This window comes from Phoxinus phoxinus (genome assembly GCF_949152265.1).
Source record: "Phoxinus phoxinus genome assembly, chromosome: 8".
Classification (NCBI taxonomy): Eukaryota; Metazoa; Chordata; class Actinopteri; order Cypriniformes; family Leuciscidae; genus Phoxinus; species Phoxinus phoxinus.
In genome coordinates, this window is record NC_136883.1 from 36749681 (window position 1) to 36764632 (window position 14952).

General features: G+C 39.9%; 1 protein-coding gene across 3 annotated transcripts in view; it reads left to right on the forward strand.

Moving 5' to 3' along the window:
* The window catches only part of LOC307002874 (transcription initiation factor TFIID subunit 4), a 108731-nt gene that overhangs the window by 78939 nt on the left and 14840 nt on the right, over positions 1–14952 (forward strand). Inside the window, exon 15 of one of the 3 annotated variants that reach the window (XM_079620818.1) lies at positions 3206–4024. The exons of the other annotated variants lie outside the window; for them this stretch is intronic. Coding sequence (XP_079476944.1) covers positions 3206–3274 — 69 coding nt within the window. The 3' untranslated portion in view covers positions 3275–4024. Of the gene's footprint in view, positions 1–3205; positions 4025–14952 lie in introns of those variants that run through there. 3 annotated transcript variants of the gene reach the window in all.

Below are 14952 nucleotides of genomic sequence, written 5' to 3' on the forward strand. Positions count from 1 at the left end.
TTGCTATTGGTTTGGGTGGTTGCCAGGGTGTTTTTATGGTACTCTGGATGTTTACTAGGGAATCGTTAGGTGTTTGCATTAGTTGCTAGGGTGTTTTTTTTTTTGTTGGTATTCTGGGTAGTTACTTTGGTGTTGCTGTGTGTTTGGGTGGTTGCCAGGGTGTTTCTAGGGTATTCTGGGTGTTTACTTGCGCATTGGTGTTTGTATAGTTGCCAGGGTGTTTCTAAGGTATTCTGGCTGGTCACTTGGGCTTTGCTAAGATGTTTGGGTGGTTGCCAATGTGTTTTAGGGTATTCTGGCTTGGTTACTAGGGTGTTGCTAGGTTTTTATTAAGGTGGTTGTCAAGTGGTTGTCTAGCAGGTGAAAATGGTGCATCTGATCACTCAGTAAAAGTAACAGCACACCTCATCTCATCAACACAAATGATTTGAGGAAGCATTCATTCATTCATGAAGCACCAACAACTAATGATGATTGTGAAGTGATTATGAAGTGATTTGAAAATGCAAACTCTCATATGAGTAATAGTAGTAGTGATACTCGACTTAGCAAACACCACTAATTATTGCTGTGTATTGAAATGAATCGCTTGTAGTGCCAGACAGGGGAAAAAGAGCAAAACGGGGAAGATCGAGTCGCCTTTTTCATTTAAATGTGTCACCTTTTTTCTTTTAGGGTTGTAGATCAGAACAAGGTAGAAGTAGGGAAAGACCGAGAGCAAAAGAGAGAGAGAGAGAGTAAGAGAGGGGAAAAGCACAAGGAAAACTGATGCCCTTTCCTCCAGCTAAATTAACAGGAATCACGTGGAAAACAATCCGAGCCGGGAATGAAAGGGGGGTGGAACCATTAAAATGCGCCGGGGCGATGGACTGCGCCCAGTATCACTAAAAATGCTCTCACTACAGATGTGCAGGCAGGCTTACAGGCAAACTCTGCTCTTGTTCTATAGCTACAATTAAAATCAACCTCCCTGCCAAAAAATTGGATGGTAGAAAGAGAGAAAAGCAGACATGAACATCAAAGACAGATTGAAATGTGTAGTCAGTAATAAGAATGGTCTCCAAGCCCCGCGGTTCTCCACGGTCCTCTTGTTAATGAGAATTTTTGACCTCTGGTTTGTAAGTTAAACTTGTAATCTTGGTTAATGAAGTAAATCAATCCCAACTTGGGAGTGAGCAGCCTTCCCTTCCATCCAGCCGTTCTGTATCCTCGCCTTCTTTTCGCTCGTCTTTTTCTTCTCCTCCCATCTTTCCCAGCCTGAGTAAATGCGGGCAGATCTTTCAGCCAGACAAACAGGAAGGCCACGGGTGTGTGTTCTGTCTCTCTCTCTCTCTCCTCTCTCTCTCATCTCTCCTCTCTCTCTCTCTCTCTCCTCTCCTTCTCTCTCTCTCTCTCTCTCTCTCTCTCTCTCTCTCTCTCTCTCCTCTCTCTCTCTCTCTCTCTCTCTCTCTGTGTGTGTTTGTGTGTGTGACGTCTACTTGGCAAGCCGTTTCATTTTGTAGCCCAGCTAAAAGGGCTGGTGGAGGGACACGGTGACAAGAACCAGAGTCTGTGTTTGACCCCTGCATCTGTTCAATATGCTGTGCTTTTTACCGAGTTCTTTTTCACAATTTTACTGAACATTTATTTTTAACACATTTCAGTTGAAACCAAAAATCGTCAGTATAAGATCTTGACCAAAATGTATGCACCTCTTGATGGACATAAATGTTGTGATGTTATTTCCATAAAGAGGTGCATCATGTGTGTGTCAAGAGTGTTATGGTATTCTGGGTGGTACTTTGGGTGTTGCTAGGTATGGGTTGTTGCCAGGGTGTTTCTATGGTATTCTGGGTGGTTACTTGGGTGTTGCTAGCTATTTGGGTCGTTGCCAGGGTGTTTCTATGGCATTCTGGGTGGTTACTAGGGCATTGCTAGGTGTTTGCATAATTACCAGGGTGTTTCTATGATATTCTGGGGGGTTACTAGGGCATTGCTAGGTGTTTGCATAATTGTCAGGGTGTTTCTATGGGGATTCTGGGTGGTTACTTGGGTGTTGCTAGGTGTTTGGGTCATTGCCAGGGTGTTTCTATGGCATTCTGGGTGGTTACTAGGGTATTGCTAGGTGTTTGCATAGTTGCCAGGGTATTTCTATGGTATTCTGGGTGGTTACTTGGGTGTTGCTAGGTGTTTGGGTGGTTACTTGGGTGTTGCTAGGTCTTTGGGTCGTTGTCAGGTTGTTTCTATGGTATTCTGGGTGGTTACTAGGGCAAAAACTGATGGACCTCTTGATGGAAATTAATGTTATGATGTTATTTCCAGATGTCAAGATCTTGTATTGTAAGAGTCCAGCACTCTGTAAAGTCTCAGCACATCCCAAAGTCTTTCAATGAATTAAGGAGCCAATCATGTGTAAAAATGATTCTTCATTCTTTCACAATCTGAGCCTGATGAACCTGGACATCGTCCTCCTGGAGTATGGCCACGATCTGTCTTTCTACATGGGTGTTTAGAAAATGAAAAGCTACACACTTCAACAATTAGGGTTAGAAGAACTGAGGCCAAACACATAGAAACATAATAATCACTGCAATTATCATCCAATCATTGACTCTTAAGCATTTGAATATTTAAATCCAAACTTCTACTTTTTTGTCAAGTTTTGACCCCAATCAAGTTTTGGCCGGGCAAAACAAGCTTACATATTGCGGCATGTTACTGTAAAAAGCAGACAGAACATGCGAGTTAGACATTTGCAATCTTGTTTTTAGAGAAAGTCAACAAATGCATAGCTTCCTTCTAAATGAAAACCAGACAAATTCACATTGAAAGATGCCGTGGCTGATCCCACCTCGTGATTCACGTTTGACATGTTTGTTTGCATCTGCCTGCAAATGTTTGTGAGGCTTTTGCAAACAACAGTACAATTACAATTTCACGCACAGCGACGACGGATAATGCTTGTGGACTTTTAACTGGATGGCGATTCCAGTAACCAGAAGAAGATGGTAATACACACCGAGTGTGTGTGAGTTTGAGATCCGTTTGAGGTCAATGATCTGAGACTCGATAAAGTATTGTCTGTTCATTGGTTTTCCACACAGACACACACACACACACACACACACTGACCTGCGCCGACACGCACGGCTGTCAGACCAGGTCATGCATAACTTCCTTACATGACTCATTTAATTCGGATGTGTTTTTCTTTATTATTTTTTAGTGCGTGAGTTTGTTCCCGTCAGCGGCACCACACCCACCCGATCCATGTGAAGCCAACAGCACCAAATAAACAATATTCAGGAACAATCATACGAAATGAAAAACATCATTCACTGACGTTACCGTGTTTCAACTTCCCAAACTCTGCGTCCGAGTCACATCCTCCACTGTTTCTGTGTACATATTCTCATCCATGTTCACACAGCAGAAGATTTCCCATCCGTCTCTCTTTCTCGGCTGCATCGGTCTGAAGGTTCGGCTCTGTTAAAAACACCTCACATCCGTGTAGAAAACGCCCTCAGTGGTTTCCCGGAGCCCAAGAGGGATCGCTGAGGAAGAGAGGAGATGAAGGCACTATACATCACAGAGGAAAAGGCCGTTTAGTGCCACGGTTTTCCCTATGGTCCTGTAGAGCGCCGGGGCGACTGGCCTTCGGAAAGCTCGGGACAATAATGCTCTGTATCCCGCCTGGAGATCCGCCAGTTCGGATGGGTCAGCTACATTATACTTCATGATATATTGGCGTTTTGTAGAGAATGCCCAGATAGAAAAGCATGCAACAGGGAGAAAAATACAGTATGAAAATACAGTAACACTTTACAATAAGGTCTCGTTTGTTAACATTAACTAACTATGAGCAATTTTATAGTATAATGTTATTTAATGTTAATGTTATTTAATACAAATACAGTTTCCATTAATCAGTTGAATGTCCATTAATGTTAACAAATGAAACCTTATTGTAAAGTGTTACCGAAATATCTCTCTTGTTGAGTCTTTTTTTGAGTTTCACAACATGGAATAAAAATAAAAATATAAATCTAAGGCTTTATATGTGTATATGTACCGGTGAAACTGGAAAAATTATAATATGGTGCAAAAGTTAATTTTTTTCAGTAATTCAACTTAAAAGGTGAAACCAATATATTATATAGACTCATTACATGCAAAGTGAGATATTTCAAGCCTTTATTTGTTATAATGTTGATAATTATGGCTTACAGCTTATGGAAACACCAAATTCAAAATATTGTGAAAAGGTTTTCATAATCTGTAAGCCATAATCATCAACATTATAACAAATAAAGGCTTGAAATATCTCACTTTGCATGTAATGAGTCTATATAATATATTAGTTTCACCTTTTAAGTTGAATTACTGAAATAAATGAACTTTTGCACCATATTCTAATTTTTCCAGTTTCACCTGTATAGTATATATTATATGTATATGCATAACCAGAAATATGTGCTAATATTCAAGCCTGCAAACTGTGATTCTCCAAATTGCTTCTAGTGAAACTTTGCACTAAAAAAGTGGTTAAATATACAGTTTTGACAACAAAGTTGAGCCTGAGGGGAAGTTCAGATACTCATCTTAAAGAAATTAATTACCTCCCTTGTTAATCTAGATATAATTAAGTTTCTGAAGAATGAATTTCACTGCAGTTTTGCCACGGAGACGCTACGGCACCAGAGCCAAATCTAGAACTGGTCAGGGATGATGGGATATCCTTCCGATGCATTCCCACCGCCCGTCCCACGCTTGTCTGGGAATACATCATCCATACAGCGATGAATCAGAGATTAGCATTAACGCAAGGTGTCTGCAAACCAAACCTGTCAGAAACATTTCACCCCAACATCTAAAGAAAACTTTGAAGAGTATGTATTCTTTATGTATTCATATTTCGCTTCCATATCAAAAATATCCTGCACAGATTTGTCCAATCAGATGCTCTCGATTCAGAATGTCCTTCCGCCTAATATCATACCTGAAGTTTATTGGCTTCTATTTATTTATTAATTTATCTAGAAAATAAAGTCACACACTCTTTCAATAGGAAATACACTGTTCAAAAGTTTAGTGTTTTAAATAATAAGTCTATAATGCTCATCCTGACTGCATTTATTTGATCAGAAAATACAGTAAAAACAGTGAAATATTATTACTGTTTAATCTAACCGTTTTCTATTGTAATATATTATAAACTAATTTATTCCTGTGATCAAAGCTGAATGTTCAGCATCATTACTCCAGTCTTCAGTGTCACATGATCCTTCAGAAATCACTATAATATGATGATCTGATGCTCAAGAAACATTTATGATTATTATCAGTGTTGAAAACGGCTTCATATTTCAGTGGTAAATCTTAGAAATCTTTTTTGAAATCTAATATTACATTATTTGTGTCTTTTGATCAATTTAATACACCTTAAATAATAAAAATATACATAAAAAAAATAAACGAATCATAGTGATCATAAACTTTCGAATAACAGTGTATATAAACACAGGAAAGAAAACTGTAAAAAAAAAAAAAATATTTGGACTTTTAAAATTTTTCATAACAATTACTCTATTCTGTAATGCAAATATATATACAAAACATATTATTTAAATGGTAAAGTATTCATACATTGTGATAGTATTTGTTAAATATCTGATTTAAACATTTAATTGCAGTCATTGTAATGAGTAATGAGTAATGAGAATCAACATTGAGTATAATAAGAATTACTCAATCTATATGCATTACAGTAATGCGATTGTAGAGAGGAAATGTATTTAATAAGTTATTGACAATGCATCTTGCGAATTAGCTTTATTTTCTGTATGTCTTTTATTTTGTGGTGACATTTGAACACCAGCGCGGTGCGTCAGTTTCCGCCGCTCGTGTTTAACGGCGGTTGTTTGTACGGCGCACTAGAGGCCATTGAGTCTTGTGAAGCGAATATGACTGGAATCTGAATCCAGTCGGGCGTAATTCACCCCAGGATCTACTTCCCATCATCCTTCGGAAATGTACTTAGAGTCGGCGCTCTCTCGCTTCTGTGAAATTAGCCGCGGTCTCGTTGAGCTCTGCTACATTGTGACATTACTGCAAAACACTTTTGTGTTGCTCTCTATTAAAGCATGTTGTTCCTTTTTGATTTTATTATTTGTGTCAGCCACGTTCTGCTGGTGGAAAGGTTGATGCCCGGGGACACGAGCAAGTGAAAATGCAGGAATGATCTTTCATTAAAGTCTGCCAGTGGAAGAGGAAATCTGAGATGGAGAGAGACGTGAGAATGTATGGCGTCCACATAAACACAACTGCGTCTGATTCACATTTCTTGTCACTTCAAAAACACATGTATCAGTGTTTTGAGTGCCCAAGTTGAATTGATTTTTATAATCAAACTGTTCTCAAACGCTTTGCTGCTGGGGAAATGAGTTACCGTAACCAAAATCCAGCCGCAAGTTTCACCTTTACACCTTTCTCTAGAAAATCATCATCTCTAGCCTATTTATTTTTGGCTAGAACTCAGAGCGGACGCAACGATTCTGGAAGTGACTTTTAATTTGTCGCTGCGTTAGGGGAAGGCTTCATTAAAAAGAGGAGACCATATTGTTTGCAGATGGAGGCGCTTCAGGAGGAGTTGTAATTGAATTTCTGCATAGAGATGACAGGCCAAACTCAGCACCTGTCTGGCTCCCCCGACCGGAGAACGCATTCCCAAATTCCACTTCGGAATTCTTCTGAAACATTTTCATGGAATGGAATGGAATTTTGACAATCACTCGTGTTGCATGACCTTATCGGCTGTAATGCGGCTCAAATACTGGCATTTCAAAAGAAATTCGCCCCTAATATAAATCTTAAAATCCAGATTCATTGGCTTGGGAAGCAAAACGACTTGTCTTGTTTACTAAAGAAAGAGAGTTTATGCCTAAAAGAAGATCTGCCAGTGGGGTCCGAAAACTCAGATTGTTATTATGATGCCACAGGCCGATATTTATCTTGTTTTATGCTAAAACTCACTTTATTTTTTTTCCTTTTTTTCAGAAAAGACTTGATATCTTATTCCATAAATAAATGTATCTTGATTTAGGAATGTTTAAACTTTATATATTTGTGGAGAAGACATTCCAAAATTCTGCTTTGGAATTCTTCTGAAACATTTTCTGCGAATGGAATGGAATTTTGACTATTTGTTGCATGACCTCATCGGCTGTAATGCGGCTCAAATACAGACATTTGGGAGGAATCGCCCCAAAATTGTTTTCATATTCTTGTTTTTCAGTACAAATATCATTCTTAAATCAAGCATTGACATGGGAAACAAAATAACTTGTCTTGTTTACTGAAGAAAAAATAGGCTATCAAAATGAAGTGAGTTTATGTCTAAAACAAAATCTGCCGGGGTTGATTATTAGGCAAATATTTATCTCGTTTTAATCAAAAACTCATTTTATGTTGATGCATTTTTTTTACTTTTCAGAAAAGACTTGATCTTATGCCACAAATAAATGTATCTTTATTTAGTACTGTTTATATTTTTGTACTGTAAAAGTGTAAAATTGTGAATGAGAAAGCCTTTTTTTGCAGTGATGGTTAGTTTGAGTTTCGCCTGTGAAATCCTGGCGGTGTGTAATTAGGTCAGTCGTTTAGTGCATTAATGAGGGTTAATTGCGCGGCGTCTGATCTGTGCTCTCGCCACACACGAGCTGGGTTTCCACACACCTCCTCCAGTATAAACGTCCATTCATACGCTTCTTCTCCTGTTTAACGCAGCACCAGTGATCCGTGCGGAGCGCCAAGCGTGTGATATGCTTTTAATAAAACACACTCGACGCGTCCAGCCAAATTCCCCTCTAAAAGCAGCATCTAAAACCACAAACCTCCTCCAGTGTTCCCGCTTCCGACGAGTGTGTTGTGTTTTGATGCGACGTGTCTTCACAGACGTGTTGTGCTCGGGTGGAAAAACATGGCGCGGTTAAAATTAGCCGAAGAGAAAGCTGGAGTGAATAAACAAGCCAATCCATTAGCGTGGACGGGTTATTGGCTTATTTCGCCTGTTCTGAGGGCAGCCCATTAAAAGTGGTAATGTGTGCCCGCAGCTCTGCCCGAGGGACCCGGAGGAGGCCAGGGAGGAAGATTTCACATGCATCAGGCGCCTGAATTAAATAGACCAATGTTCCCTAAAAAGACTGAAGTACATCTCTTTCTGATGTGCGTCTCGGGCAAAAAAAATTCATTGATCTTGGAATGTCCCTTGGCAATTATAAAATATTAAATCCAAGTCACACTTTTTGGCTCAGCTTAATTCCTCCTCTCTCGCTCGCTCTCCCGCTGTTCATTGCTTCCTCCATTTGATCAGTTTTTAAAAAGTTTGCAATGTTTTCTAATGGAAAGAATCCCAGTAGTGCTGGCGCGGTTCAGATCCCGATTAATATGTAGGCTACTTGCGTGTTTTTTGTAACCAGCTTTGGCAGCAGATGTCATAAAAGGTTTTGTTTGAGATGCTAAATAAGACTGTCGTGAGGTCTTCCCGTGTCCTCTGAGACATCGGAGCCGTCTGTGGCTAATTGGCCAAATAATTAAATTTAACCGTGATCTTAATAAATATATTCAGCCTGCTGTTTGACGGGCCACACAGTTCATTAGAGCCGGTGTGTGTTTGTGATTCGGGTAATTAAGATTTCGAATCGATCATTGAATGCATAATGCAGGAGTTAGTAACCCGCGCGGGGATCCTCGCATCCGCGTGCTAAGAGCCGTTTACCTCACGGCCTGATGAGGGCCTTTATTTAGAGAGACTAATTAACTCTCACATTTCCCAATGTTTTCTTTTTCCTCGCTGCCTTTTCTTTTGGCTAAACAATACGTCATTTTGACTCCAGCAATGTGACGTTTACTAAATGAACTTGGGCTGTGCATTCAAAGGTTTTGTAAATACATTTATAGTGTAATTAATATGCATGTGAACATGTTAGATGTGTTTGGCTTGCTCACGAATGCTGTTGTAAATCTACAAATGAGTGAACTCAAATAAGCATGTCAGATTGCTTGTTTTTGTTTCTGTGTGTGTGTGTGTGTGTGTGTCTGTGTCTCTGTGTGTGTGTGTGTGTGTGTGTGTGTGTGTGTGTGTGTGTGTGTGTCTGTCTGTCTGTCTGTCTGTCTGTGTGTGTGTGTGTGTGTGTGTGTGTGTGTGTGTGTGTGTGTGTGTGTGTGTGTGTGTGTGTGACTGAAAAACCTGCAGATGATAATTATAAAGCGTGATACGCCATCAAACCAACGTTCAAACGCTCTTATTTTCCGCACCAGCCCAAATCACAGTCGCTCGCGCCCAACTTCTCTTTTCTACATCTGTCATATATTGCTGTGTGAAGAACCCAGACATGTATTTTTTAACAATCCATAAATTATGTATTCTGAGCCGTAATGAACACAGTTGAGTGATGCTCTCTGTGATCTCGCTCTGAAGAGGATCTGATATTTCCTTCACTATCAGACTGTTCATTACGTGTGTGTGTGTGTGTGTGTGTGTGTGTCTGTCTGTGTGTGTGTGTGTGTGTGTGTGTCTGTCTGTGTGTGTGTGTGTGTGTGTGTGTGTGTGTGTGTGTGTGTGTCTGTCTGTCTGTGTGTGTGTGTGTGTGTGTGTGTGTGTGTGTGTGTGTGTGTGTGTGTGTGTGTAAATGTGCACAGATATTTTGCATGATATGTAATGTAATGGCCAATATTATAATCTATACTGTTTTGTATAGTTGAACTCACTATAATCTAAAAACATTAGTCTTATAGGCTACAAGTTCTGTAGTGTTGCCACTTAAAGGGGTGTTTGATTATGATTTGACTTTTCTAACTGTAGTTAGTGTGTAATGTTGCTGTTTGATCATAAACAACATCTGCAAAGTTACAACGCTCAAAGTTCAGAGTAAAGGGAGATATTTGCTTTTTAAGAAATAGTTTTTTAAGGACTACAACAAATGGCTGGTAGGAACTACACGACATTCCTCTCGGGTTAGTGACATCACAAACCCTAGAATTTACATAAACCCCGCCCCCGGAACACGATTTATAGATTATCAAGACAGAATATGCTAATCAATGACTAGAAGATAACTACACATCAGCTTCATAAACTCATCAACTAACCATTCAGAAATGTCCTGTTCTTCTACATGTTGTCGCTTCTGGAGTCTCTCCATCATTGTCTGACTCCGGCTAAAAGTTTTTGAAATGTTCAGTGTGTGTGTGTGTGTGTGTGTGAGGTAAAAGGACACAAGCTCTTGAAGCTCCGCCCCCTGTGCCGGGAGCAGCAGCTCATTTGCATTTAAAGGGACATACACAAAACTGTGTTTTTGCTCACCCTCAAAAAGTGACGATTTAAACATGATATATAAAAATATCTGAGGGGTATTTTGAGCTAAAACTTCACATACACACTCTCGGGACAACATTGCAGGAGTAATACTGGTTTTCAAACAGGTTTCCAGGCCACTGTGTGCTATTGGTCAGTCAGGAAGATAGCCCGTCCCCCAAACCATTGTGATGCTCAAACAAGCATTTTTACAAATTATATATAGTTTTCTTAGCATTAAAACTGTAATAAGTTATACAACAACACAAGACACTTTTACAACACAATGTGAAAATTAGTGTTTTGGCTAATGGATATCATAATGCATTTCAGAAGTAAGTTATAGATTTTGCAAAATGCATCTCTTTAAATGCATATATCAATCATGTGCTCTTAAATGCCTTTGTTTCTAGGCATGGTGCTCTTAAATGTTTGCATTAATTTATGCTGTGCCTTTAAGTTAGTGCTGCCATATGGCAATATTAACAATTAAATATCTAGTGCATAAATAAACGATTTGGTAACAGTGCCATGCACTCCTAGTCTACATGTCATCACACATATGCTCATAATTACGTGGCATTGATTGTGTTTGAACACACCTACATGATTGACAGGTCTCTTATGGGTGGTCTGGCACAAAAAAAGCTTGTGTATCCGAACCGATTTATTACGTTTCTCTCTGGGCACAAAATCATGCTTTATTCCTGAACTTTGTGTTTTATTGCAGCTTTTATCATCTGTCTAAACTCTTATTGTATGCACATATTCATGCATTAGTTCTTTCTCGGTGTGTGTGTTTGTGTTGTGAAGCTGTTTGGATATTAGACGAAGCTTTAGGTGTTTTCCCACAATGCCGCTGGGCTTCCCCCGCCTCAGGTACAGGAAGACTTCAGCACTTCCTCCTGCAAACTTGTGCAATTATCACTGCAAGTGTAGATTTAAAGCGAGTCAATATGTAGATAATGTTTGCACACACACACAAAGGAAGTGTGTAAAGCGATGCAGGTACGAGGCGTCCCCGCCGGCCTTCTGTGATCTAACTGATGAAACCGCCGTAGTTTTCAGCTTAGCAGAGGTTTTCGGCTCCGAGCTGTTGCTTAACACATCTACTAATATGATTGTGTTTTGAATCATGGCTTTGCAACTTTTATATTGTAAAAGAAACCATCTAAAGATGCTGAGATGTCACATCACACCAGGACGTCATCACTTTGATTTCCACATGCACTGCCACAAAAACATGACTAATTTTAGTTGCGGAGATATATACTACCGGTCAAAAGTTTGGAATAATGCAATTTTTTTATATATATTTTTGAAAGAAGTCTCTTCTGCTCACCAAGGCTGCATTTATTTGATCAAAAATACATAAAAACAGTACAATTTAATATAGCTATGTGAATATATAGTAACGTGTAATTTATTCCTGTGATTTTCAGCATCATTACTCCAGTCTTCAGTGTCACATGATACTTCAGAAATCAGTATAATATGATGGCATTTCTGATTACCGGTATTATCAATGTTAAAAACAGTTGTGATTCTTCATATTTTTGTGGAAAGCATCATACTTTTTTTCAGGATATCACTCTAAAAAATGCTGGGTTGTTTCAGGCTAAATTTGGGTCAAAAATGGACAAACGCAGCCGTTGGGTTAAATCTTTTAATTAAAAATGTTAACCCAACGGTTGGGTTTGTCCCACATTTGACCCATATTTGGGTTAAAACAACCCAGCATTTTAGTGTACTTTGATGAATAGAAAGTTCAAAAGCATTTATTTGAAATAGAGTCTTAGTTTTGTAACATAAATGTTACTTTTGCTCAATTTAATGCATCTTTGCTGAATTGATTTATTTTTTATCTTACCCCAAACTTTTGAATGGTAGTGACATTAATAATTATCATATATGTTTCTTGATCATCAAATCATCATATTACACTGATTTCTGGAGGATCATGTGACACTGAAGACTGGAGTAATGATGCTGAAAATTCAGCTTTGATCACAGGACTAAATTACACTTTACTATATATTCACATAGAAAACCGTTATTTTAAACTTTTAATAATATTTAAAAATATTTTTGATCAAATAAATGCAGCCTTGGTGAACATGGAAAAACTAGACCTAATGTGTTTAAAACAGTTTATTTTGTGATTGCGACTAAATGGGGTTCATTCTGCTAAATGAATAAATGCATATGCTTTTGTTCTCTGTGAAATGCTCAGTCAAGCGGACTCATAATGATTTACACATGAAGCGTTGCGTTACACAGTGTGTCCTGCGTGCAGCACGGCTCCGGCGGCTCTATAGAGTTCAGTGCATCGGGGAACATTGATGCGATTCTCATGAAACGGCCTTAAGACTCTTTGTTCTTTTCTGGGACACAATCACATTAAAACACGACTAGTTATTGCATCAACAAAAGTTTGAGAAGTTGATGACCTAAAGAATCTGTCCCAGGAGACACACGAAAGTACACCTCGTGGAGGGCAAGCGGTTCGACTCTTCTGAAGCGTTTTAAAATGTTCATGAGCTCTCCGTGGTGTGTGTGTGTGTGTGTGTGTGTGCATACGTTATTCATTTAATTTTTAAGATGTTTTGAGTCTTCGCCGAGCTTTAGCAGACACACTTGACAGCTCCGTGTGGATCATTGTCTTGATGTAGACTCGCTCGCCACATCAGCGTTTAAAAGAAAGTTTTGATTCTCTGAGTCCCCCGCATTCACGTTCAGAAATAACTCTTCCGTGCACTTGTCTCCCGTAACGACCCCATTAGAGATTGTTTTCCTTCTGTCAGGTCACCCTCGTTGGAGGTTCTTAGGTTAAGATGTTTTTCTGCCAAGTGCTGTAGTTCAGTTTCACAAAGACATCAAAAAGTGTTTGGAAGTGGCGTTTGGGAACCTCCTGCAACGCATCGCTCTTTTAACTCGCCACAAAGGCGTTGGTTGTTATCTTTAGCTCCTCCTTCAGTTTGGCAGGCGCAGATTAAACTTTAAAACGACTCCCCACCACGCCGTTTAAAATGTGAGGACGGCAAAACCAACAAGGCCTCATTAGTGGGATCATCTGAGGACCAGCGTTTAGACTTGATACTCATTACGCCGACTTCCCGTTCGAACTCTAATTGGGTTCGTTTTATATGTGAAACGCTTTCAATTTTTAATGTGCCACTTTTTAAAGTTCCACAACTGCCGAAGATGCTCGTTGAAATGAAGTCTTCTTTTAATGGGCCGTGAGTTTTTGTGCGTTGAGTCAGAGGAGATCGGGGTCAACGCGGATGGCGATGGAAAATGCCGTGATTGGCTCACATGTGTTTGGGTCGTGTTCCCCTGTTTATCTTCACGCAACTCTGTCGGCTGAGCGGTTCTGCTCAAAAGAGTTTGTTTCTAGACAACTGCTCTGTTTATAGGAATAAATAGTCACATTACAGCCGGTTCTGAGAGAAACTTTCTGATCTCCCCCTGAACGAACTTCCAGTTAATTATAGTTCCTGCTCAATTTCACTGTGTTCCCCTCAAAACTTGTGTTTGCTTGAAAAATAATGACTGCTAATTAGCCCTTTTGTTCAGCGTCTTGCTAGTTTGTTGCTCTCAGGCTCTGAAAAGCGAGGGACAGGGAAGTTTCCTAGCAAGGAAAGTTTGTTTGCCAGGGAAGTTTCGGGGCGTTTAGCTCGATGACCCCTTCGGAGATGTGCTCCGGGATACGCTTTCATCCCGAGCCGTAACCTGTGGACGCTCCGACTCAAGGCGATCGCAATTGCAGCTTTGTCTACTAATTAGAAAATTCCTGACCTCCAGCGAGATGTTTTAATTATGTGTTGTGTCAACGAGTTTGCAGATTTAATCCACACTCTTGAGTGGGTGTGCAGATCTCTCTCTCTCTCGCTCTCTCTCTCTCTCTCTCTCTCTCTCCTGTCCATCGCACACATGACCTCGTGGCCGTTCTTCATCGCCATGTTTGTTTTCACATGCTTAAGTAGCCAAACAAGATGCCGTTTATGTGGGTGTGAAGCGAGACGCTGCGACAGGGCTTCTCGGTGTCTGTGAGTCAGTAAAGGAAGGTAGGAAAGGGTTAAGGAGCGAGTGAGAGGCGATGCTGAGAGCGGCTGCTGAAGAACATAGCCGTGTTCGTGCGAAGGCAAGTCATTTCCCGAAACACTGCAGACACTGCGCCTCGGGCGCTCTGAAACCTTTGGAGACCAAAATGGCTTGCAGGAGTTAGAAGTAATAAGGTGTTTTTTTTTTCCGTTTTTTTTTTTTGCCTTCTTTCTCCTTGACTGAAATCCTGCAGTTGCTATGCATCGCCATGGCCGTGTTTTTCCTTGTGTTTTATGTCAGGCATTAAAATGCTTACCAGCCCGCCATTTTTGAGATTTGTTGCTCTTTAGTTGGGCAGCGGATTGCAGTTGTTTGTTTTGAATGTAATTCTGCCATTTTTCATCAAGATCAGACGAGCTCGAGCTCGTGTTTCTCTTTCCCAGGATTTACACAACATATAAAACCTAACACAGCAGCAAATATGAGGTGGATTGCTCTATTATATTGCAGATTTTTTGTGTTACTGTTTAACAAAATGCACATTCGGCCTGTTTTGGACCATGAGAGTAATACTG